We start from the raw sequence: 27,920 nt of genomic DNA, 5'->3' as shown, positions 1-27,920 counted from the left end.
TGGCGGGGAACAAAGGGGCACGAAGTGTAGTGCGCCGAGACACAGGATGGGAGGATATCCCAAAGGTTACCCAACGATCCACAGAGGCCACTGGGGAAGGTGGGAATTACTGTGTGTCAGCACACGACATCCAGCCACAATGTGTGCAGTGTGCATAGAGAACCACTGGGTCCCAGTACGACAGTGAAACCTGCAACCAAAAATTGAAAATACAATGCAAAAACAATATATAGAAAAGAATATATAAAAAAGGAAACACACAGTATATGTATTGCAACAATTGTGTCGAAAAATATTGTTCAATAATGGCAAAAAAGAGTTTTAAGTCGCAAATAAATACAGGCAATATACACTTATAGAATACACAGGGATATAAGATATATTGAGTCAATTTGCCAGCTTGTCTCAGAAAAGGAAAAAGGCATTTGTAATCAATGTAGAAGGCAAGGTATTAGTCCATGTCAAAAAAACATTATATGGATGAAATACCGGGTGGAGCCATGGCAGCAAAGGGAAAGAAAGACAGGGAATACAGGAGAATGAGAAACTAAGAAGGGAAGAGAAGGGGGGAGGGGGGAAAAAGGGATGGAAGAGGATAGGGTAGAGAGGAAAAACCACAAACGACGTTGTCTGGGGAAGGGGCATGGAAAAGAAAAACTTAAAGGAAGGGCTTAAAACTAATATATTCATTGAGTCCTGGGAAGATGGTAGCATTTAATATATGAATCCATTTGGTTTCGAGTCGTAATAGTGAATTATCAGTACTACCGCCTCTTACATGTGAGGGGATATGTTCAAGTGCGGAAAACAAAATAACATGGGGATCGGAGTTATGTTGGGCAGCGATATGTCTATTAATGGCCGTAGTGGTGATGTTCTTGTATAGTGGTTTGATATGGTCCCGGATACGGGTCTGAAAGGGGCGCTTGGTTTTGCCAACATAAAATGCGCCGCATTGGCATTGGGCCAGGTATACAACCCCAACAGTGGCGCAGGTGACATAGTGTCTGATGGTGTGTGTGTTTCCATCGGGTAGATTAACAACCTGAGAGTTGGCAACGAATGTACATATGTCACATTTGCCACATTGATAGGTACCGGTGGCAGTGGGCCTATGTGCAGTGTCAGTAGAATGATGACTATGAATCAGACGATCACGGAGAGAGGGAGAGCGTCGATAGGTAATATCAGGATAAGTGTTAATATATTTGGCAATGGTAGGATCAGATGTGAGTAAGGGCCAAAATTGTTTGAGGACGTCTTTGATTTGGGTATGCTGATTGGAGAATTGGGTGATGAGTCGTGTGGGTTGTTTAGAATCCAATGGTTTGTCGGAGAAAACCAGGTCTTTACGGTTGAGTTTTTTTGCCTTATGGAATGCTTTCTTTAAGAGAGAGTGGCTGTAGCCTCTATCTAAGAGTCTATTATAGAGGTCGTGTGCCGCCCTGAAGAAATCTTCATCGCGGGTACAGTTACGTTTAATCCTGACATATTGACTATATGGTATACTTCGAAGGAGGGGCTCAGGATGGGCACTCTGGGCATGTAGGATTGTATTGCCCGAAGAGGGTTTGCGATATAGAGTAGTATAGACTTGGCCATTGGGTTGTACACCAATCTGGAGGTCCAAGAAATGGATCTGAGACTGGCTGCACTCCATGGTAAATCTTAGATTGTATGTGTTGTCAGTAAGGCTTTGTACAAATGAGGAAAGTTCTTCCTTAGTACCGGCCCAAAACAGAAGTATATCATCGATATACCTGTACCAGGATATAATCCTGGACAGGTAGGGGTTGAAGTGAATCGAGTCAAAAAGTTCCCTCTCCCACCCCCCCAGGTACAGGTTGGCATAGGCAGGGGCACACTTAGTCCCCATAGCCACACCCTGCACCTGGAGGAAGTGGGAGGAGCCGAACATGAAATAATTGCGTGTGAGTATGAACCTCAATAATTTGAGGACAAAGTCCCCGTATTCATCATATTGGGGGCCTCTGGCACGAATGAGTTTGCTGATAACTGAGATACCTCTATTGTGGGGGATTACGTTGTATAACCTGTACCTGGGGGGGTGGGAGAGGGAACTTTTTGACTCGATTCACTTCAACCCCTACCTGTCCAGGATTATATCCTGGTACAGGTATATCGATGATATACTTCTGTTTTGGGCCGGTACTAAGGAAGAACTTTCCTCATTTGTACAAAGCCTTACTGACAACACATACAATCTAAGATTTACCATGGAGTGCAGCCAGTCTCAGATCCATTTCTTGGACCTCCAGATTGGTGTACAACCCAATGGCCAAGTCTATACTACTCTATATCGCAAACCCTCTTCGGGCAATACAATCCTACATGCCCAGAGTGCCCATCCTGAGCCCTTCCTTCGAAGTATACCATATAGTCAATATGTCAGGATTAAACATAACTGTACCCGCGATGAAGATTTCTTCAGGGCGGCACACGACCTCTATAATAGACTCTTAGATAGAGGCTACAGCCACTCTCTCTTAAAGAAAGCATTCCATAAGGCAAAAAAACTCAACCGTAAAGACCTGGTTTTCTCCGACAAACCATTGGATTCTAAACAACCCACACGACTCATCACCCAATTCTCCAATCAGCATACCCAAATCAAAGACGTCCTCAAACAATTTTGGCCCTTACTCACATCTGATCCTACCATTGCCAAATATATTAACACTTATCCTGATATTACCTATCGACGCTCTCCCTCTCTCCGTGATCGTCTGATTCATAGTCATCATTCTACTGACACTGCACATAGGCCCACTGCCACCGGTACCTATCAATGTGGCAAATGTGACATATGTACATTCGTTGCCAACTCTCAGGTTGTTAATCTACCCGATGGAAACACACACACCATCAGACACTATGTCACCTGCGCCACTGTTGGGGTTGTATACCTGGCCCAATGCCAATGCGGCGCATTTTATGTTGGCAAAACCAAGCGCCCCTTTCAGACCCGTATCCGGGACCATATCAAACCACTATACAAGAACATCACCACTACGGCCATTAATAGACATATCGCTGCCCAACATAACTCCGATCCCCATGTTATTTTGTTTTCCGCACTTGAACATATCCCCTCACATGTAAGAGGCGGTAGTACTGATAATTCACTATTACGACTCGAAACCAAATGGATTCATATATTAAATGCTACCATCTTCCCAGGACTCAATGAATATATTAGTTTTAAGCCCTTCCTTTAAGTTTTTCTTTTCCATGCCCCTTCCCCAGACAACGTCGTTTGTGGTTTTTCCTCTCTACCCTATCCTCTTCCATCCCTTTTTCCCCCCTCCCCCCTTCTCTTCCCTTCTTAGTTTCTCATTCTCCTGTATTCCCTGTCTTTCTTTCCCTTTGCTGCCATGGCTCCACCCGGTATTTCATCCATATAATGTTTTTTTGACATGGACTAATACCTTGCCTTCTACATTGATTACAAATGCCTTTTTCCTTTTCTGAGACAAGCTGGCAAATTGACTCAATATATCTTATATCCCTGTGTATTCTATAAGTGTATATTGCCTGTATTTATTTGCGACTTAAAACTCTTTTTTGCCATTATTGAACAATATTTTTCGACACAATTGTTGCAATACATATACTGTGTGTTTCCTTTTTTATATATTCTTTTCTATATATTGTTTTTGCATTGTATTTTCAATTTTTGGTTGCAGGTTTCACTGTCGTACTGGGACCCAGTGGTTCTCTATGCACACTGCACACATTGTGGCTGGATGTCGTGTGCTGACACACAGTAATTCCCACCTTCCCCAGTGGCCTCTGTGGATCGTTGGGTAACCTTTGGGATATCCTCCCATCCTGTGTCTCGGCGCACTACACTTCGTGCCCCTTTGTTCCCCGCCACTGGACTGCGGTTGTCCCTGGTGCCTTTGCTAGCCCCACGACTGGGGGGATTATTTGTGGCGTGGGTGGTGGGCGGCGGCTCCGCGGGCTCTCCCGGTTTGGGGGTGACATGGCTAGCGCTGTCTTTGCCTGTACGGACGCCAAGGCGCAGACAACTGTCTGCCCCTGGGTGCCCACGTCTGTTCTCAGACCCTCTGGTCCTTTATTCCATCGGCAGATTGGGTGAGATGACACCTTGGTACTTCCCATTCCAGGGGTGTTCGCCTCTCCAATCGCCACACGGTCCGTGAGATCTGAGCATGTGCGCGCATTGCATGGTGGAACTCGCAGTTCCTAGGCACCGTGCAGTGCACAGCCGTGGCTACCCCTCGTTTAGCGTCCGCACACCTGATCATCATCTGATCAGGTGTGGGGGGTATATGAGTAACCGGCCAGTCCCTCAGTTCCCATGGACGAGGGACGTGCCTGCATTCGCTCTGCACACAGCTACAAGGTAAACTTCTGCCTTTCAAAACACCCTGACTTCATGTTGTTTACATGAATTATTTATTATTCTTTTACATACTTTTTAGAACTTACTTTGGACCGGCCTCTTACTCTGGTGGTTAACACTGATTTTCTCAAGCAACACGGTGTGCTTCATGATGAATTAGGTAATAGACTCCTTTTCACTAGCCTCACCTGTGCCCAAGTACATTTTAAAGCTTCCATTTCCCTACCTTTCTGATCCTCCTTTTTTCCTTTATATTTCATATAGGATCCACGTTTATTTTTATCCCTTTTTCATCCCAGCACCGGTACTATATACCTGTGAATGTACCGCTATGAGAATCTTTTCTTACAGCAGATACCATCAAGTAAGTATAGGCATAAACTACCATATCTGGCCCCAGTTAACAACAGCAAGACCCCTAACATTACCCATTTTTCCAACTAGGCCTGCTTTAAGTGGTCTGCAGATATGGTTCAACCTTGATGTCCTTTCCTTGCTGTGTGCATACATATATCACAGGCACTTCCTGACCTTGCCTCTCTACAGCTTTTAGATATACATGTAAGTCCGCACCTTTTCCAGAGATATAGATACATTTATACCTATTTATATACATATATTTTTTGTTCTCTTTTTAATACAATGCATATATGCGCAACCCTCTATTCCTGGAATAACTACCACAGTGCATTATGACACATGACTATCTTTACATTCCTTTGCCAGGTCTACTGTATGCCCCCTGCAGGCACAATTTACGGCGCGGTCTGCCTGCTCCCCTGTGGGGATCTCCTTGGGTGGCTGTGTTCCCCCTCTCCCTCTCCTCCCTCCCGTCTTGGGCACTGACGCCCCAGGTATGTCCGCAGTTCCGTTTAGTGGTGTGGAGCTTAGGGTTGCATGAATGTCCAGCCACAGTTGCAATGTGTTATTGTTTTTACTATGCAGTGTTTGGTCAAATTAATATTTCTAACATGTGTTTTTATGTCCACCACACAGAATTTTTTATATATATCCACCCTATGAGCTCCTGTTCCCTGAAGAAGCCAATGTTTTGGCGAAACATGTAGGAAAATGAGCCCCCCCTCCTTCAACGGCCACTTGCCATCTGGCCCACTTGACCATTCTTAGGGTCACTTACAGTACATGTATCCACAAAATTTGTATAATTACTGTATGAATTGTTTATAATGTACATTGTATTTATGATAGACTATTAATAAAATTTGTAATTTTAGTATTTTTTGTTTTATCTTTTCTTCTCTAATCTTCCTGACCCTAGCACCGCTATAATCCCTTGTCCACACACCCATTTAACGTTTGATTATTTAGGGGATGAGGTGCTGTATCCTCTGGTACCATCTAGCCATCTTTACTTTTTTTGAGTGTCCCTAAAAATTTTTTTACAATGTTGGCAACTATGCATACTTGTTGATAATCTCTTGGACTACCCTCTCTATTGCCTAAATTTATCCTAGTTGCTGTACGTACATTATTTTAGCTTTTAATAAACCTTTTTGTAAACGTATTATGTGATGAGTCTTCCCTATGTTTAAACCCCACACATACACCGAGTGGAGAGCATCAAGCGAGTCCTGGCTGGAGTGTGCAGGGCTGGGTAGCTAATTAGGAGGCTGCTGGATTGATCCATCGAGGAGGTCCGGTTGCATATAGGAGGAATAAACATATCTGTTCACCTCATGCGATATACAGTGGGGACGGAAAGTATTCAGACCCCCTTAAATTTTTCACTCTTTGTTATATTGCAGCCATTTGCTAAAATCATTTAAGTTCATTTTTTTTCCTCATTAATGTACACACAGCACCCCATATTGACAGAAAAACACAGAATTGTTGACATATTTGCAGATTTATTAAAAAAGAAAAACTGAAATATCACATGGTCCTAAGTATTCAGACCCTTTGCTTTGAGACTTATATATTTAACTCAGGTGCTGTCCATTTCTTCTGATCATCTTTGGTTCTACACCTTCATTTGAGTCCAGCTGAGTTTGATTATACTGATTGGACTTGATTAGGAAAGCCACACACCTGTCTATATAAGGCCTTACAGCTCACAGTGCATGTCAGAGCAAATGAGAATCATGAGGTCAAAGGAACTGCCTGAAGAGCTCAGAGACAGAATTGTGGCAAGGCACAGATCTGGCCAAGGTTACAAAAAAAATTCTGCTGCACTTGAGGTTCCTAAGAGCACAGTGGCCTCCATAATCCTTAAATGGAAGACATTTGGGACGACCAGAACCCTTCCTAGAGCTGGCCGTCCGGCCAAACTGAGCCTTGGTGAGAGAGGTAAAGAAGAACCCAAAGATCACTGTGGCTGAGCTCCAGAGATGCAGTCGGGAGATGGGAGAAAGTTGTAGGAAGTCAACCATCACTGCAGCCCTCCACCAGTCGTGGCTTTATGGCAGAGTGGTCCGATGGAAGCCTCTCCTCAGTGCAAGATACATAAAAGCCCGCACGGAGTTTGCTAAAAAACACCTGAAGGACTCCAAGATGGTGAGAAATAAGATTCTCTGGTCTGATGAGACCAAGATAGAACTTTTTGGCCTTAAATCTAAGCGGTATGTGTGGAGAAAACCAGGCCCTGCTCATCTCCTGTCCAATACAGTTCCAACAGTGAGGCATGGTGGTGGCAGCATCATGCTGTGGGGGTGTTTTTCAGCTGCAGTGACAGAACGACTGGTTGCAATCGGAGCATCTCTGGAGAGACCTAAAAATGGCTGTCCACCAACGTTTACATCCAACCTGACAGAACTGTAGAGGATCTGCAAGGAGGAATGGCAGAGGATCCCCAAATCCAGGTGTGAAAAACTTGTTGCATCTTTCCCAAAAAGACTCATGGCTGTATTAGATCAAAAGGGTGCTTCTACTAAATACTGAGCAAAGGGTCTGAATACTTAGGACCATGTGATATTTCAGTTTTTCTTTTTTAATAAATCTGCAAAAATGTCAACCACTCTATGTTTTTCTGTCAATATGGGGTGCTGTGTGTACATTAATGAGGAAAAAAATGAACTTAAATGATTTTAGCAAATGGCTGCAATATAACAAAGAGTGAAACATTTAAGGGGGTCTGAATACTTTTCGTCCCCACTGTATGATCTCTTATAACTTGGAGATCATTGGGATCTGGTAAGCGGCACATTTAATTATATTTGGAAAAACGGATTGAAAACATTCTTTCACTGGAAGTGGTTCCCTCGATTTGATAGGAAGATTTGAACATGGATTGAAATGAAGACACCAGGACACTGTTTTTGATGAAAAGATATAATTTAAAAAAATGTTTGATGAACTATAATTTTGAACTTTTTTTTTTGACGAATAATTTTCTGATGAATTTGGTTTCACATTATGTTATTATGTTCGTTTAATCACATAGTGGTAATTTTTGTGCTTGTTCACAATACTCCACTTTATTGATTCACATGAGACAGCGCATATCTTTTATATTTTGAGCACCTTATCATCAGATGTGCCTATAATAGTATATATTTGTAATGCAGCCCTAACGAAAGGAATTAAAAATTCATATGTGGTGATCACTACTTGTATTTCATTCATTTCATTTATATGCTTCTACATTAGCTGTAGGAAGGAATTCATTATATAACACAAGCAATTACTGTAGATTCACCGGAGAACATGAAAAATGAATGGGGTACCTTGGTTACAGTGCTGTTCATCTGTGCCATTAATACAGTCCTCAATTCCATCACATATCTCAGTAGAATTAATACATTCCCCATCTGGGCATTCATAACTGGCAGGACACACTGAAAAAAAAAAAACATTAAAACACCCAATACAGGTTTTGATACATAGATTATATATTAAATACATAGATTATTACCAAGAGGTACTGGAAAGGCGGGCTTATTCAATAAGGTAGCGCAAAGAAAACTGGAAGTATGTACATTTTTATCATCAATAACAAATATAATTCAATTTTGCTTTTAGGAAAATTATTTTAGATTGCTCACTCTGAGTCACTGCACTATGCACATTGCTCTTCGCCTCACTCAGTAAACCCTAATGCCGCGTACACACAAGCGGACTTTCCGACAGACTTGGTCCGACGTTCTTCCCGCCGGACTTTCCGGCGGACTACCGCCGGACTTTCTGAACGGACGGACTTGCCTACACACGACCGGACTTTCCAGCAGGCTAGGTCCGCCCGTATTTCCGACGGACTTTCGCCGGAGTTACGGCGGACTTTCAGAATGAACGGACTTGCCCACACACAGACAAGTCCGTTCATTTTGAACATGACTCGGGTACGACGGGACTTGAAAAGGAAGTGAATCTCGCCACTTTTATCGGTGAGATTGACACCTTGCGAGCCCCGTCGCGGGGCATACCAGGCCCTTAGGTCTGGCATGGATTTTAAGGGGAACCCCCTACACCGAAAAAACGACGCGGGGTCCCCGCAAAATCCATACCAGACCCCTATCCGAGTACGCAGCCCGGCCGGTCAGGAAAGAGGGTGGGGACAAGTGAGCGCACCCCCCCTTCTGAACCGTACCAGGCTGCATGTCCTCAACATGGGAGGGTGGGTGCTTTGGGGGAGGGGGCGCCCTGCGGGGCCCCCCCACCACAAAGCACCTTGTCCCCATGTTGATGAGGACAAGGGCCTCTTCCCGACAACCCTGGCCGTTGGTTGTCGGGGTCTGCGGGCGGGGGGCTTATCGGAATCCGGGAGCCCCCTGTAATAAGAGGGCCCCCAGATCCCGGCCCCCCACCCTATGTGAATGAGTATGGGGTACATGGTACCCCTACCCATTTACCTAGGGAAAAAGTGTCAATAATAAAACACACTACACAGGTTTTTGAAGTTTATTAGACAGCTCCGGGGGGTCTTCTTCCAGGTTTGGGGGTCCCTCTGGTTCCTCTTCTCCCAGTGTCTGGTTGGTTCTTCTTCGCTCTCTCTGGCCTCTTCTCCCGGTGTTCCAGTTCTTCTGCCGGCTCCTCCGCAATCCTTATGCCGCTCTTTTGCCAACGGAGGCCCGGACTTCTGGCCTCTGGCTTTTGGGCTTCTGTGCTTCTTGGCTTCTTCTCTTCTTCCCATGTTGACACAACGGTCTCTCCAGCTGGAATGCTCTCTAAGAGCTCCGATGTGTCTTATATAGGCGGAGACCCCGCCCCCTTATGCCGTCACAGTCCCTGGGCATGCTGGGACTGTGACGGCATAAGGGGGCATGGTCACTGGGTGATGTTGACCACACCCCCTTATGCCGTCACAGTCCCAGCATGCCCAGGGACTGTGACGGCATAAGGGGGCGGGGTCTCCGCCTATATAAGTCACGTCGGAGCTCTCAGAGAGCATTCCAGCCGGAGAGACCGTTGTGTCAACATGGGAAGAAGCCAAGAAGCCCAGAAGCCAGAAGCCAGAGGCCAGAAGTCCGGGCCTCCGTTGGCAAAAGAGCGGCATGAAGATAGCAGAGGAGGCGGCAGAAGAGGCCAGAGAGAGCGGAGAAGAACCAACCGGACGCCGGGAGAAGAGGAACCGGAGGGACTCCCAAAGCCAGAAGAAGACCCCCCGGAGCTGTCTAATAAATTACTTCAAAAACCTGTGTAGTGTGTTTTATTATTGACACTTTTTCCCTAGGTAAATGGGTAGGGGTACCATGTACCCCATACTCATTCACATAGGATGGGGGGCCGGGATCTGGGGGCCCTCTTATTATAGGGGGCTCCCGGATTTCGATAAGCCCCCGCCCGCAGACCCCGACAACCAATGGCCAGGGTTGTCGGGAAGAGGCCCTTGTCCTCATCAACATGGGGACAAGGTGCTTTGTGGTGGTGGGGCCCCGCAGGGTGCCCCCTTCCCCAAAGCACCCACCCCCCCATGTTGAGGGCATGCGGCCAGGTACGGTTCAGGAGGGGGGGTGCTCGCTCATCCCCACCCCCTTTCCTGACCGGCTGGGCTGCGTGCTCAGATAAGGGTCTGGTATGGATTTTAGGGGGGACCCCACGCCGTTTTTAAAGTCACTAGGATAACTCAGACACCTTCATCCAATCACCATGAATTGTGTCAAGGCAGATATTGATTTTCAAAGGACATGGCATACGGTTTGAAAGTCTGTGAAACCACCCTGTTCTAGTTTCATAATATAATGCCCCTTTCACATGGTCAGACAATCTGTCCGTTTTCCATCCATCTGTTGACAGATAAAAAAAGAACAGTAATGTAGTTTTATGGACCAGCGGATGTGAACAGATGATCATCCCTTTACCATCCATTTACATCTACATTTTTCCAGTCCATTTTTTCAAACAGACAAGGTTCCATCCAGATCCAATGAAATAGAACAGAACGGAATGGATGGAAACGGATGCCATCTGGTTACATCCATTCTGTTTATGTCCCTTTTTAGGCAAGAAACATTTTATGTTTATAGTTTTGTCACCTCTGGTCTCTGCAACAACTAAGAAAAAAACTAATGTAGTGCCCCTTTCACATGAATGTTCCGATCAGGTCTGCCTGTCCTTTTTTGATTGGAACCTCCATTCTCCTCTATGGAGCAGCAGGTGTAAATGGACATTTGTCTGTTTACACCCGCCTACATCCAATCCGATCTACTAAAAACAGATGGATGAGGATCAGTTTCCCTTCCATCCAGCAGATTGGATTGGATCGGATAGTAGTCGGGTGTAAAGGGACAGGCGGACGGTTTATTTCCAACTGCTCATAGAGAGCAACAGGCTGTGTCCAAGTAAGGTGAATGGATGAATCCTTCCCACTGTGCTATTGTATTCTGACAGCAGGACTCCTCCCCTGTCAGAATACCCTGATCCGCGCTGCAGCCGAATGACTGCAGTCACTGACTGAATGAAAGCTTTCCAACAGTCCCATTCGACAGAAGTCAATCTACCAATCGACTCCTGCCAAATAAAGAGGGCCTCACACATATTAAAATTCACCTGTTCCCTGGTGAACTGGCCGAATTTCGATCCGTGTGTATCCAATTTAAGTCTACTTTGTCTTTCTAGATGCTATCTTTGAGCCGGTGCTGATGAGGCTGTCAGCACAAACTCCTGGTCAGCACCTTGAAAATAGAAGGGTATAAGTGAAGCTTGCTTGTATAAATATTCAGCAGTTCTTGTGAGGCAACTGGCTGCCTTTTGATTTACAATAAACAGGTAATTTGTGCAGATTTAATTTACTATAATCTTCTTAAACAGTGCCTAAAAAAAGTATTCATACCCCTTGAAATTTTCCACATTTTGTCATGTTACAACCAAAAACATAAATGTATTTTATTGGGATTTTATGTGATAGACCAGGCGTTACTAAATAGCCACCCGCGGTCTGGTTTCCGACCCCAGTGGCCATTCTGCCCAGACTGCAACCAAGTAGTTTCCTGTGTGTCCTGTGTGTCCTCCCCCTGAGATTTGAACATCTCACAGAGCACTGTTCAATCCACCATCTGAAAATGGAAAGAGTATGGCACAACTGCAAACCTACCAAGACATGGCCGGCTCAGGTGGGAGAATCTGTCCACAGGACAACTATTAGTCGCGCAATCCACAAATCTGGCCTTTATGTTAGAGTGGCAAGAACAAAGCCATTGTTGAAAGAAAGCCATAAGAAGTCCTATTTACAGTTTGCGAGAAGCCATGTGGGGGACACAGCAAGCATGTTGAAGAAGGTGCTCTGGTCAGATGAGACCAAAAATGAACTTTTTGGCCTAAAAGCAAAACGCTATGTGTGGCAGAAAACTAACACTACACCCTGAACACACCATCCCCACTGTGAAACATGGTGGTGGCAGCATCATGTTAAGGGGATGCTTTTCTTCAGCAGGGACAGGGAAACTGGTCAAAATTCATGGGAAGATGGATGGAGCCAATTACAGAGCAATCTTAGAAGAAAACCTGTTAGAGTCTGCAAAAAACTTAAGACTGGGGCGGAGGTTCACCTTCCAGCAGTACAACAACCCTAAACATACAGCCTACAATGAAATGGTTTAGATCAAAGCATATTCATACATTAGAATGGCACAGTCAAAGTCCAGACCTAAATCTAATTGAGACTATGTGACAAGACTTGAAAATTGCTTTTCACAGACGCTCCCCATCCAGTCTGACAGAGCTTGAGCTATTTTGCAAAGAAGAATGTGCAAAAATGTCACTCTCTAGTTGTGCAAAGCTGGTAGAGACATTCCCAAAAAGACTTGCAGATGTACTTGCAGGGAAAGGTGGTTCTACAAAGTATTGACTCAGAGGGGCTGAATACAAATGCACGCGACACTTTTCCTTGTCAAAAGAAGTTTATTGAGTATACAATGTTATAAAGATACATAAAGTAAATTTACAAGGATCTATAAAGTAAGCTCATTGTTTTACAGGAGGGTTTATATAGGTAAATATCATGAAATTTCAAATATTAAACATTGGGTTCACGTAAACCTAAATTAAAGATATATATCATTTCCTTAGTTACTTTTGTAGGTATTTAAATGATTTATACCTACTATACATATTGTTTACAAGTAGAGTGTATATAGGTCAAATAAATTCTGATAATGAGCTTTAATCGTAAGGTGGAGAAAAGGAAAGAGAAAGAAGAAAAAGGGTTAAAAGGTAGAGGTATGGTCCACAAGGTTGTCCCGCTCGTCAGTTTATTATTCTTTTTAGTTCTCTTTGAAGCCTTAGAATGGGTGTCTCTGTAAGTCATTTAATCTGTTACCATGGCAACAGGACAGAGTCATTGAAGTTTGACAGGAACTGTTGTTTTATCCAAGGATGCCAAAGTTTTTCAAATTTTGGAATTTGATTTTGATCGATGGCTACCATCTTAGCATGGGACATTGTATTATTCATTCTGTGAATTGTTTCTGCTAGTACCAATGTAGGAGATTTCCATGCCTTGGCCACTGTTTGTTTTGCAGCCGTTATTAGTTGGATCATAAATTTGAATTGAGAGAGTGTTAACCATTCCGGTTTTAGATTAAGTAAAGTTAAATATGGATCTGGTTGTATTATTTTTTTAAATATTTTAGATGCAATCACGAAGACTTCCTTCCAGAAGGTTTGGATTACTGGGCACGTCCACCATATGTGTAAATATGTGCCTATTTCTGGGCATCCTCGAAAACAAAGAGCTGAGGTATTAGGTGAATATTTTGCCACTCTAGCGGGTACAAGGTACCAGCGAGTTAGGACTTTATAATTTGTCTCCAGTGCTAAGATGTTGGGTGAAGATGACTTAGATGTGAGCCATATGTTAGACCAGTCCGTGTCTTCTAAAGTTCGTCCCAGGTCCTCCTCCCACCTCTGAACGTAAGAGGGTCTATTAAGATTTGGTACTCCATATAATTGATTATAAAGTGATGAAATTGTACCTTTAGCAAATGGATCTTTTGTACAGATTGATTCAAAAATGGATAATTGGGATAATGGTGTATCACCCTTTAGGAATGGTGTATAGAAATTTTTGATTTGGAGATATCTAAATATCTCAGAGTTTGGTAGATCATATTTTTCTCTAAGCGATGGGAATGAAAGGAATGATTTAGATGCTATGAAGTCATTTAGTGTCTGAATGCCTGATGTTGTCCAAGCTTTAAAAGAATTTGGGTAGATCCATGCCGGATAAAAGGCCGGATTTCTGATAAAAGAAAGGAGAGGATTGTGTGGAGATTGTAACTGATATTTGGTTTTTAGTTTATCCCAGAGAGATAAGAAGTGTTTAGTTATGGGATTATGAATTTTAAAGCGGTCTTTAGGATCAAGCCATAATAAATTTGATATTAATAGAGGGTCATTTTCTGAAGCCTCTATAAATACCCATAATGGGATTTCCTGTTTTGCATGGTATTTGGACAGACTGGCCAAATGTGCCGCTCTGTAGTAGTTAGTAAAATTAGGGTATCCCAGGCCTCCTTTATTTTTGGGAAGATGTAGTGTGTGTATAGGTATACGTGGTTTAGAAGAGCCCCATATAAACGAAGTTGCTCTTTTTTGTACTATTCTCAAAAAATAGGAAGGAATTGGAATAGGGAGGACTCTGAATAGATAAAGCAATTTGGGTAGAATAGTCATTTTGATTGCATTAATCTTCCCCATCCAGGATAAAGGAAGTTGCGACCACTGTTTTATTAGATTTGTGATCTGTCTTAATACAGGAGGATAATTGGTTGAGAATAAGTCAGACTGAGAGGCTGTTAAATGAATTCCAAGATATGGGATTGATTTTTCTGCCCATGTGAATGGGAGTGCAGCCCTAGCCGGGATCAATTCCATGTTTGTGAGTGAAATATTAAGCACTAGGCATTTCTTAGGATTAATCATAAGGCCGGATAGGGCTGCAAATCCATCAAGAGCTGGTATTAAGTTAGGACCAGAGACCTGTGGTGATGATAGAAAAAGTAATATATCGTCTGCAAATATACATAATTTGTGTGTAATACCTCCTACTTCAATGCCAGTTATAGTTTGGTTTGTTCTGATATATTGGGCCATGGGTTCGAGTATAAGGGCAAATAATAAGGGAGATAATGGGCAACCCTGTCGGGTACCTCTTTCGATATTAAAGGCTTCAGATTTGTATCCAGCATATTTTATATAGGCTTTGGGTTTATTATATAATGCTTTGATCCATGTTAAAAAGTGGGGTCCAAAACCCCATTTTTGTAATGAATATTGCATATATTGCCAGGATACTGTGTCAAATGCCCTCTTAATATCGAGAGATAGAAAACATAAAGGGATTTTCCGTTTTTTAGCAATATGTGCCAATAACACTGCCCTGCGTATATTATCGCCTGCCTGTCTATTTGGCATGAAGCCTACTTGATCTCTATGTATTAATTTTCCTATAATGCTATTGAGGCGTTTTGCTATTATTTTTGCTAATAATTTAATATCGAGGTTTAACAGAGAGATAGGCCGATAATTCACACAGGAAGTATCATCAGAAAGGGGTTTTGGGATCATACAACACGCGACACTTTTCAGATATTTATTTGTAAAAAAATAGTGAAAACCATTTATCATTTTCCTTCCACTTCACAATTATGTGCCACTTTGTGTTGGTCTATTACAGAAAATCTCAATAAAATACATTTACGTGTTTGGTTGTAACATGACAAAATGTGGAACATGTCAAGGGGTATGAATACTTTTTCAAGGCACTTAACTGAATTACAATCATGAGTGATAAATTGTGACACATAATGAGGTATGAATATGTATACACAGTACTGTGCAAAAGTTTTAGGCAGGTGTGAAGAAATGCTGCAAAATAAAAATGCTTTCAAAAATATATATTTTTAAATATTTATTTTAATCAATTTACAAAATGCAAACTGAGTGAATAGAAGAAAAATCTAAATCAAACCAATATTTGGTGTGACTACCCTTTGGCTTTAAACCAGCATCAATTGTTATGCCCCATACACACGGTCGGATTTTCCGACGGAAAATGTTCGATGGTAGCTTGTTGTCGGAAATTAAAGACAAACTGATTTCTTTATTATTTTTCGTGATCTCATGAATATTTTTTTTTTTTCATCAGATCTCCATAATAATGTTTAGAATTTTTGTTTTTATTTATTTATTTAATCCAGATCTCCTTTTTTTTTTATAGTGATCTCCATAATTTTTTCTTTAATTTTGTGTCAAGTTACCACAACACCATTATTATCTTATATTTTTTAACCTCAAGGAGGTTGGTGTTGGTGTCCCTTGTTAATTTGACATTGTATTTTTTAAATGTACCTGCCTACTCACAAACAAACTGTCCTTTTTGAAGTAAAACACATAGGCAAGTATTTGTGAAAAATAAATAGCCATTTATTATGGGTCATAACAAAATAAAGAGAAAGGCAACACTGGAGAAACTGGTGAAATTTGCAAAGTCTTTGTACCCCAGGGCAGACATCAATTATTTTACAGTCAAAATTGGTGGACTGAGGAGTCCTTATAATAGTGAGCACAATCCAGTCCAGGACTACAAGAGATCAGGAACAACAGCAGATGACATATCTGTCCCCAGGCTGTGGTCTTACAACAGCCTGCGTCTTTTGTCAGATCAGACTGAACCCAGGCCATTACTTTCTTGTCTTCCTTCCACGCTTCCTTCCACGCTTGCTTCCAGGCTGTGGCTCTGGTGTTGTAGTTGTGGCAGGAGGTGGAGGAGGAGGACCATGTTTGAACTCACAAACGTGGCTTTGGCTTGTGAGTTTGCCCCTCAACCCCTTATTTAGGGCTTGTAACATAACTTCTTCCAGTAAGAGGCGTTGGCCCTACTCCATTTCCTGTTGTCATTTCTAGGCTGTCATGTAAGGCATAGCATGTTGCATTTGTTACAATATGATTTTTTTATATCAATCAGACATAAGATACATGGGACATAACATTACACAATAGTGGTTGGTCATAGAGATACTGTCAGGTTTTGGCTTGAGTAGACAATAGGTACGTAGATACCATTGATGTATTACAGTTTGAATAGGCTATTGTCTCTATAGCTACAGTAAAGGAGTAAGAGATTTTTTCCACAAGAAAAAACAAGTAAGAGATTTACTTGTTTGATATTCTTTCAGCTCTCAAACTGAAAGAATGACTGTTAGTCTCTCAAACTGAAAGAATGACTGTTAGTCGGTTGTTATGGAAACAAGTTTGTAACCATTAACTTTTGGTAACAAACTTGTACATAAAAGGGATGAGTAGAGACTGGGAGAATACACATCATCATGCTTTGAAGATCAGAAGCCGCCACTCATGATACAAGAACAGTGCCTGGTGTCCAAGAAGTATCATTGCCAATGGAGATCACGAACATACAGTAATAGAAGATAAGTAACTTTTAAGTGTATTTGTACTAATATAGACCATAGGCTGTTAATTTGCTAGGCATTTTGCTTGTTATAGATATCTGTCAGTCTTGTATTGTATTCCTAATATTGTAATAGTTTTGCATGTACAGCATCTTTGTATAGTAAAAGCAAATTTACACACTGCAGAATCTCAGCTTCCTGGTTTATACCACAAAGTAACCTTGCTAGATAGACGCAAGCAAAACACATAGTCCTCTTGAATATTGGGGGGGGTCTGAGGGCCGCAGTAGCCTTCCGAAATAGGCCAAGTGCTGCCTCCTCCAGGTTACTTCTCTTCCTGGGACTTTTTTTTGGAAGGCGGAGGGGAGGGACCTGGCATTCGGGCAGGCTTCTGGGCCCGGCCACCTCCTGGCCCACTTTCCACAGCCTCCTCCTGGCTGAGACTTTCCTATGTATGAAAAATGGACATAGTTTTAGTTTTTGGTTCAATCACATACAATTTTCAGCTCATGACTGTTGCAAATTGAATGTTAATAAATAGAAAAGACTATCATTCTGACCCCAGCATTTTTCATTCTTGTCGCAATCATTTGTGGCCACTACTGTCTATTGATATGTAAAATAGTTTGTAAAATCAGAAATTACTGATCAATAATAACATCTAGTTAATATCATTAATTATTTGACTAGAAATATGTTGAACAATGCTATACCTGGCTCAAGCTGGGCTCCTCCACTTCTTCCTGGCTGGAAGGCCCAGGTTTGGACGTCGGAAGCCTCAGCTGAGGTGGAAGGAAGCCTTGAAGGAAGACTGGAGAGTGCTGGCCTGGGTTCAGTCTGGCCTGCCAAAAATGCAGTCTGTCATAGTACCACACCCTGGGTACATAAATGTCATCTGCTGCAGCTCCTGATCTCTGGGAATCCTGGACCTTCTTGTGCTCCCTATTGTAAGTGCTCCTTATGCCACCAATTAGGGCCTTCAAATGGGGGATGTCTGCCGTGGGGATCACTGGCTTCACAAATTCCAGCAATTGATCCAGCGCTGCCTTCCTCTTTGGTTTATTGTTATAAAAGGGGTGGTTTACCTGCCACAGACAGGGCAGCTCCCTGGACATATCAGTGAATATGGGGATAAAGTCCTGATCCATTTTCTCTGCAAAACACAACACAAGACAAACCCTAATGTCAGGCTAAACTCTCCTAATCTTGTCCCAATATAGGCCTCAATCTATAAGCAGTATAGGCCACTGATGCACCAAGTTAACCGCTTCAGCTCCGGAAGATTTTACCCCCTTCCTGACCAGAGCACTTTATGCGATTCGGCACTGCGTCGCTTTAACTGACAATTGTGCGGTTGTGCGACGTGGCTCTCAAACAAAATTGACCTCCTTTTTTCCCACAAATAGAGCTTTCTTTTGGTGGTATTTGATCACCTCTGAGATTTTTATTTTTTGCGCTATAAACAAAATAAGAGCGACAATTTTGAAAAAATCACATTATTTTTTACATTTTGCTATAATAAATATCCTCCAAAAAAAATAAAAAAACATTTTTTTCCCTCAGTTTAGGCCGATCGTATTCTTCTACATATTTTTTGTAAAAAAAAAAATAAGCATTTATTGATTGGTTTGCGCAAAAGTTATAGCGTTTACAAAATAGGGGATAGTTTTATGGCATTTTTATTAATAATTTTTTTTTTACTAGTAATGGCGGCGATCAGCGATTTTTATTGTGACTGCGACGTTATGGCGGACATGTCGGACATTTTTGACACATTTTTGGGACCATTGTCATTTATACAGCGATCAGTGCGATTAAAAATACACTGATTACTGTGTAAATGACACTGGCAGTGAAGGGGTTAACCACTAGGGGCGGGGAGGAATTAAGTATGTCCTAGGGGAGTGATTCTAACTGTAGGGGGGATGGGCTGTGTGTGTCACTACGCTGATCACAGCTCCCGATGACAGGGAGCTGTGATCAGTGACACTTGTCACTAGGCAGAACAGGGAGATGCTGTTTACATCAGCATCTCCCCGTTCGTCCTCTCCATGAGGCGATCGTGAGTATCCCCACGGCGATCGAGTCCGCGGGACCCACGACCCGTCTCACGGAGGTCCCGACTGGCGCGCGCGCAATGGCATGGCAGATAATTCAAATGGACGTACCTGTAAGTCCATTTGCCCAGCCGTGCCATTCTGCCGACGTACATCGGCGTGCGCTGGTCGGGAAGTGGTTAAAATTGTACCTTCATTCTAACGATCCGATACTCCTTTCACCTCTCACAGATCGTACGTACGACGCACGCATGTTACGCTTTATATACACTGCGCATGTGTAAAACTCCGCCCGCCCCTGGCGTTCTTTCTAGTCTATTTCCCATCCCGTCGGCGCAGTGGAAGAGCACATGGTGAAGAAAGAGCAAGTGCATGCAGAGGAAACAGCAATGACAAAAGCCCGGAGCCAAGAACGACCCGATCCTGGAGAAGATTTAAGGCCTCAAATATGTCCTTTATAGAGATGGTGGACATCTTGAAGAGGGCCGACTATGATGGTAAGCATGGACCTTACCCAAACCCAAATGTCAGAAAGGCCAAAATCATGGCTAAAGTTGTGAAAAGTCTGCACAGGAATTTTGGGGTACGACGATCCAAGGATCAATTAAGGAAACGCTGGTCAGACCTGAAACTGAGGGAGCAGTAACAGTACAGAAAGATCAAGAGAGTTCTTCAAAAAAGTAAGTAGTTGTCGTGTGTTCCTATTATTATTATTACATGCATGCTGCTCCATGTGCTTTTCTTTACTGTTGTACAGTTTAAAATGGCAATTTTCAGGTTCGCGGGCACAGTAATCGTTCATAGTAAACATCGTTCGTTCGCCCACTAATACAATGTTTTTGGCAGGTTAACTACATTTGTTCAGGCCTATTTGTATTAAAAGAAGTTTATGACATTGTTGTCTAGATGGGTTAGTACTAGAATGAAATGCAAACTCGATTCAGTGTAAGGAGAGGACACTCAGCAGCTGTTTACACGTCTGGACGCAGGAGCACTAGTGTGGGACACCAGAACAAACTTTTTAGGGTGTCCCACACAGGTGCTCCAGTGGATACTAAGGGTGTCTCCATGTGTGAAAATTGTACAAAAAAGGTAAGTATTCCAGCTTTATAAAAGGAAAAAAACAATGTCTTCAGCTTGGAAACCTGCCAAAAAAGACAATTGTACAACACTTCCAAGCAATGTTTCATATTACTATTTCTGGCCTCAAATATCTGTGTGCTAAGTATACCTTTTTTTTATTCACATAGGGGAGAAAAGACTCGGGACATCTGAGGACACCAGGAACCCACAACCTCCTAAAGAAAAGGAAATCCCCACACCACAACCAGAAGATGTGGAAGAAGGAGAGGTTTATGAAGTGGGCAAAATAGTGACCACAACAGGTGAGTGTCTGAGACCACAGCTTCATGTAATAGATGTATGCCTGCATATTTATAATACATGGTGTGTTTTTTAATTTTAGGTGATGTGGATGTTGTAGAAGAAGATTTGTATTTCACAAGTGCAAGTGCACACGTCCTCATCGGGGAGATCATGGTGTGCAATCGTGATTTATAAAAGATCAAGGAAGACATCAATGATGTGGAAAAAAGACTATAAAACATCATTGATGTTTTAGGCAGAATCTAAAAAAAACACAAAATTCTTCTAGTTTATTTTTATTTTAAGTATTTTCACACATTTTAAATATTTTTTAGAAAGCCAAATTTTGAAGATGCACACAGCGTGTCAACATGTGCTATCTGCCATCACGGGATATCAAGGTTCACATTTTGGGGGTGCAACCCCTTCCTCGCAAATAAAGTAGATGAGAGGAAGGGGTTGCACCCCCGAAACACGTCCATTGATCCCCCATGATGGGAGCTAGCACATGTTGACATTAGGCATGGGATCAGGAGGGAAATCCCCATTTTGACTCTCAATTTGTGTGCATTTTCAAAATTTGGCTTTCACAGGGGTGACATCACCCCATCTGATGAAGGCAAGATCAACACAGTTTGGACATACTAATGTCTAATATTGCCTTCATTTTGTCAAAGTTGAACTTTGTAAGTTCCTGAGTTGTGTATTGTTTTATGGTTTTAAACATGCCTGTTTTAACACAAAAAAGGCTATTTGTACTGTCAAAAACAATAATGTTATTACTAAAATATGTTGGTTTGTTCAAAAAACATTTTCTAACGCACATGTGAATCTGCACAGAGTAAAAAGTTTTCTACTCAACAATGTATGGCTTCTTCTTTCAATGCTCAATATCATTTTTTGGACAAAGTTGGTGTTTATACTGAAATGGGGGTTATTTACTAAAGGCAAATCCACTTTGCACTACAAGTGCACTTTCAGTGCTGTTTCAAGTGCAGTTTCAAGTGCACTTTTGCAGTGCACTTGTAGTGCAAAGTAGGTTTTCCTTTAGTAAATAACTCCCACAGTGCTTTAAAATTTGCCACAATCATGCCATTTTCGTGACTCTGCAAAATTCATTCATGGTGCTGAAAATGATGTATATTTTTAACAGTAATGCATTACATACATCAACAACAAAAACAAGGTGTGTGTGTAGCAGACCTACAACATAATACTAGTTCGCTGAAGAAGAGATTGTCACCGCATGTATAAAGTAAATTACGTTTGCACTATTGCAGAAAATGTAAAGAAAAAAGCTCATTGGAGAACCGAGGGGACAGCCAAAACAAATACAAGCAGTAAATCAAAGGAAATATTATTTCAGTTTAAATAAATTTTTTTTTTTGGAAAAAGGTTTATTAAACATTTTCTGGCATATCAATGGCCCTCCTACCTGCAAAGTACTCCATATATTTTATAGGGACCTCCCGTGCACTTTGGGGGACAAGAACTCAAAACCAGATAGGGACCCACAAGCACAAACTGAAGAGCAGTAACGATCGGAAAAGCACGAGGCTGAAAAGCGCAAATCGTCTCTCACCAAACTTCTACTAACACAAGATTAGCAGAAGGAGCCCAAAGGGTAGCGCACTTGGTATTGAACTTCCCTTTTCTAGTGCCGTTGTACGTGTTGTACGTCACCACGTTCTTGACGTTCAGAATTTCTGAAAAGATTTGTGTGACCGTGTGTATGCAAGAAAAGTTTGAGCCAACATCCGTCGGAAAAAAAACATGGATTTTGTTGTCGGAATGTGCGATCGTATGTACACAGCATTACACTTTCACAGTTTGTACACTTGAACAAAGTACAAGTTTTGTAGGATTCGAGTTAGGTGTATGAATAATCAGTTATACCAAGCAGGTGCTAATGATCATCAATTTCAAGGTTGAAACACAGTCATTAACTGAAATAGAAACAACTGTGTAGTACGTTTTAACTGGGCAGGGAACCTAAGACTCTGCTAAACTGCAGAAACTTTGCCAAACTCTGCTACTAAATTGAGTTTGTGGAAGACAGTTTCATGTCACAGGTCATACACATGGGAAGACTGAATACAGCAACAAGATACAAGGTAGTTATACTGCATCAGCAAAGTCTCAGCAAGGTCTCTCCCAAGTAAAGATTTCAAAGCAGACTGGGGTTTCAAGATGTGCTGTTCTTCCTCTTTTGAAGAAGCACAAAGAAATGAGCAACATTGAGTACCATAGACGCAGTGGTCAGCGAAGGAAACTTATTGCAGTAGATAAAAGACACATCATGCTTATTTCCCTTTGACATCGGAAGATGTCTAGCAGTGCCATCAGAACAGTACTGGTGGAAACCAATGGGACCCAGGTACACCCATGTACTTTCCAGAGAAGTCTGGCCAGAAGTGGTGTAAGAACAAAAAGCCATACCTCTGATGTGGAAACAAGGCTAATTGAATCAACCATGCACAAAAACATAGGAACTGGAGTGCAGAAAAATGACAGCAGGTGCTTTGAAATGAACAGTCAAAGTTTGAATATTTGGCTGCAGCTGGAGGCAGTTTGTTGGCCAAAGGGCTGTAGAGTGGCACAATAATGAGTGCCTGCGGGCAACAGTGAAGTATGGTGGAGATTTCTTGCAAGTTTAAAGCTGCATTTCTGCAATAAGTGTTGGAGATTTGGTCAGGATCAATGGTGTCCTCCATGCTGAGAAATACAGGCAAATACTTATCCATCATGCCATGTGTGATTGGCCCTAAGTTTATTCTGCAGCAGGACACCAACACCAAACATACAGCCAATGTCATTAGGAATTTTCTTCAGTGTAAAGAAGAACAAAGAGTCCTGGAAGTGATGGTTTGTCCCCCACAGAGCCCTGATCTCAACATCATCAAGTCTGTATGGGATTACATGAAGAGAAAGAAGAATTTGAACCATCCTACATCCACAGAAGATCTGTGGTTAGTTCTCCAAGATGTTTGCAACAACCTACCTGCCGACAAGTTCCTTCAAAAAGTGCAAGTGTACTTAGAAGAAATTATGTTGATTTGAAGGCAAAGGGTGGTCACAGTAAATATTGATTTGTTCATTTACTTTCCATTTTGTTTATTGATAAAAATAAACTAGTAACACTTCTTGTTCTGAAAGCATTCTCAAAGTGGTTGTTAAGCCACTCTAACATCTTTTTACTATCTGCACTGTCTCCTAATCCTGTGTCCCTCTGTGTGGGTGATTTATAAAAAAAATGCAGTGTATATACCTCATTTCAGAGTGTCGCTCAGTGCTCATGTGATTGGCTGGCTTTCTCCTCTCCCTGTCTGACAGCGGCAGGGGCTGAGATTTCCTTTCTGATGTCAGTCGAGAGGGGAGGAGAACTGACATCGGCAGGTGAATCTGAAATTAGGTATACAGTGGAGATGTAAAGTATTCAGACCCCCTTACATGTTTTACTCTTTGTTATATTGCAACCATTTGCTAAAATCATTTAAGTTCATTTTTTTTCCTCGTTAATGTACACACAGCACCCCATATTGACAGAAAAACACAGAATTGTTGACATTTTTGTAGATTTATTAAAAAAGAAAAACTGAAATATCACATGGTCATAAGTATTCAGACCCTTTGCTGTGACACTCATATATTTAACTCAGGTGCTGTCCATTTCTTCTGTTCATCCTTGAGATGGTTCTACACCTTCATTTGAGTCCAGCTGTGTTTGATTATACTGATTGGACTTGATTAGGAAAGCCACACACCTGTCTATATAAGACCTTACAGCTCACGGTGCATGTCAGAGCAAATGAGAATCATGAGGTCAAAGAAACTGCCTGAAGAGCTCAGAGACAGAATTGTGGCAAGGCACAGATCTGGCCAAGGTTACAAAAAATTTCTGCTGCACTTAAGGTTCATAAGAGCACAGTGGCCTCCATAATCCTTAAATAGAAGACGTTTGGGATGACCAGAACCCTTCCTAGAGCTGGCCGTCCAGGCCAAACTGAGCTATCGGGGGAGAAGAGCCTTGGTGAGAGAGGTAAAGAAGAACCCAAAGATCACTGTGGCTGAGCTCCAGAGATGCAGTCGGGAGATGGGAGAAAGTTGTAGAAAGTCAACCATCACTGCAGCCCTCCACCAGTCGGGGCTTTATGGCAGAGTGGCCTGACGGAAGCCTCTCCTCAGTGCCACATGAAAGCCCGCATGGAGTTTGCTAAAAAACACCTGAAGGGCTCCAAGATGGTGAGAAATAAGATTTTTTGGTCTGATGAGACCAAGATAGAACTTTTTGGCCTTAATTCTAAGCGGTATGTGTGGAGAAAACCAGGCACTGCTCATCACCTGTCCAATATAGTCCCAACAGTGAAGCATGGTGGTGGCAGCATCATGCTGTGGGGGTGTTTTTCAGCTGCAGGGACAGGACGACTGGTTGCAATAGAGGGAAAGATGAATGCGGCCAAGTACAGGGATATCCTGGATGAAAACCTTCTCCAGAGTGCTCAGGACCTCAGACTGGGCTGAAGGTTTACCTTCCATCAAGACAATGACCCTAAGCAGACAGCTAAAATAACGAAGGAGTGGCTTCACAACAACTCCGTGACTGTTCTTGAATGGCCCAGCCAGAGCCCTGACTTAAACCCAATTGAGCATCTCTGGAGAGACCTAAAAATGGCTGTCCACCAACGTTTACCATCCAACCTGACAGAACTGGAGAGGATCTGCAAGGAGGAATGGCAGAGGATCCCCAAATCCAGGTGTGAAAAACTTGTTGCATCTTTCCCAAAAAGACTCATGGCTGTATTAGATCAAAAGGGTGCTTCTACTAAATACTGAGCAAAGGGTCTGAATACTTAGGACCATGTGATATTTCAGGTTTTCTTTTTTAATAAATCTGCAAATATGTCAACAATTCTCTGTTTTTCTGTCAATATGGGGTGCTGTGTGTACATTAATGAGGAAAAAAATGAACTTAAATGATTTTAGCAAATGGATGCAATATAACAAAGAGTGAACAATTTAAAGGGGTCTGAATACTTTCCGTCCCCACTGTATACACTACATTTTTTTTATAAAACACCCACACATGAGGACACAGGATTAGGAGACAGCGTGGATAGTATAATGTAGATGTAGATGTTATTAAGCAGGGAGGAGAGGAGGACAGAAGACACAGCAGATGACTGAGGCAGGTAAACTGACCAAAGTGTCAGGGATCCGCAGCCATGATATACCGTGGTCAGTTTACAGAGGGAGGACATAGCCAGGCAGGATCAGCCAGGTATTTCAGGTGATACAGGGGGCCAAATTACACAGCACCAGCACTGTGCTGTATAACATGCTTTAAAGGGACAGGATCCATTTTTCTTTTTTAGGTTAACAAACGCTTTAATTTACAGCATTTTTTCACACCTGCCTAAAACATTTGCACAGTAGTGTACATTTTCATTCTATATGTAGATTTCATCATGGTGTCCCTTTGATTGCCGCAAACACTCCATGAGTTTGAGGAATGCTTGCATTTTTTGTGAGGGGTTGCTTGAGTCCCCCCTCATTTGCCCTGATGTAGGCCATGGTTTAACCTAAAAAGTGTACATCTTCCTGGTAGAATTTGATATATGCTTGCCTTATTGTTATTGTCTGTGCAGTTCTTGTATGATTTATTGATTTGTTGATTATTTCTTTTCTCTCAGGCGCTGGACTTTCAGATAAAAGTGATCCCTGCAGTGGATCACCGCGAGACCCCCCCCCCCCGCCCGCCTCTACCCAAGCCTTCCCTGTCCCCGCGAATAGTGAACACATACGTAGGTCACGCCCACATATGTAAACGGGGTTTGCACCACACATGTGAGGTATCGCAGAGAACGTCTGAGTGAGAGCAATAATTCTAGCACTAGACCTCCTCTGTAACTCTAAACTGGTAACTTGTTGACATTTTTAAAGCGTTGTTTGAGATTTTTAAGTACGGTACTTTGGCGCCATTTCACAAGCTTGTGCAATTTTAAAGCGTTACATGTTAGGTATCTATTTACTTGGCGTAACATCATCTTTCATATTATACAAAAAAAGTGGGTATTATGTTTTTTTACATTTTTTGTTAAAGTGTATTTTTAAAAATTGCATTTGAAAAACCGCTGCACAAAACATAATACATTGCAATGACCACCAATTTATTCTCTAGGATCTCTGCTAAAAAATACATATACCGTATATACTCGAGTATAAGCCGACCCAAATATAAGTCGAGGGACCTAATTTTACCACAAAAAAACTGGGAAAACGTATTGACTAGTGTATAAGCTAGGGTGGGAAATACAGCAGTTACTGGTAAATTACACAGGCACACACATGTACACAGACATACACACACACAAACACACACACATGTACACAGATACACACACACATGTACACAGGCACACACACACATATGCACACAGACACACACACAACCCCCTTACTTGTAGAACAGCCCTTACTTGTTAGGTGGTGTTCCTTGTCCCACTCCCAGCTGTTGTGCAGGACACAAGAGGGTTGCACATGTAGGAATTTACCAGAGGGGGCAGCAAAGAGCCCAATGTCAGCTCAATAAAAACTCACACACATTCCAAAAAGCCGCGGAGCTCTCCTGCACCCGCCCCTGCTTTCTCCCATCCTGCCTCACTTGAGTATAAGCCGAGTGGGGGCTTTTTCAGCATAAAAAATGTGCTGAAAAACTCGGCTTATACACGAGTATATACGGTATATAAAGTAATTTTCTAGCAAAAAATACAGATTTTTACTTGTAAACAACAATTGTCAGAAAAAGGCCTGGTCTTTAAGTGGTTAATACGGATGATAGGGCACTACTTGCTGAGGGGTTACCACAGGGTCCTTCTTAACTTTTATTTGAACGTAAAATATTGAGATTTTAAAAGATGTTTTGTTAAATGAAATACTGTAGGTTATATATTTTTATAAAAAGAGTCTGTGTATGTGAAGTTTGCATATTCCAGGTGCATTTTGTGTTTTGCAATACACGTTTTTGATCCATTGAAGTCAATGGAACCAAAAACTACAAAAAAGTGCCTAGTCCTTTCCATAAAATGCACAGGTGTGAACTACAGCCATAGGAAACCATTGGAAATTTGGCCAGCAAAAGACCGATGAGAGCTTTTGGTCTGAAAATGCGACCGTGTGCATGCTCCATCGGAATTTTGCTGGCGGAATTCCAGCCACCAAAAGATTGAGAGCATGCTCTCAATTTTTCGGTCGGGAAAAGTTCCTATCCGAAAATGTGATCGTCTGTACAAATTCCGACGCACAAAA

The 27,920-nt window shown here is 42.2% G+C and overlaps 1 protein-coding gene across 1 annotated transcript in view; it reads right to left on the bottom strand.

Annotated features, from left to right (window-relative positions):
• TMPRSS6 (transmembrane serine protease 6) overlaps positions 1–27,920 on the bottom strand; it is a 386,147-nt gene that overhangs the window by 130,664 nt on the left and 227,563 nt on the right. The window contains exon 13 of the mRNA XM_073592484.1: positions 8,074–8,184. Within this exon, the coding sequence (XP_073448585.1) occupies positions 8,074–8,184 (111 nt within the window). The remainder of the gene's footprint in view (positions 1–8,073; positions 8,185–27,920) is intronic.

Source organism: Aquarana catesbeiana, linkage group LG07, assembly GCF_042186555.1.
Source record: "Aquarana catesbeiana isolate 2022-GZ linkage group LG07, ASM4218655v1, whole genome shotgun sequence".
NCBI classification, from domain to species: Eukaryota; Metazoa; Chordata; class Amphibia; order Anura; family Ranidae; genus Aquarana; species Aquarana catesbeiana.
Note: the sequence above shows the minus strand (reverse complement) of the source record. Positions and strands in the feature narration are given on the sequence as shown.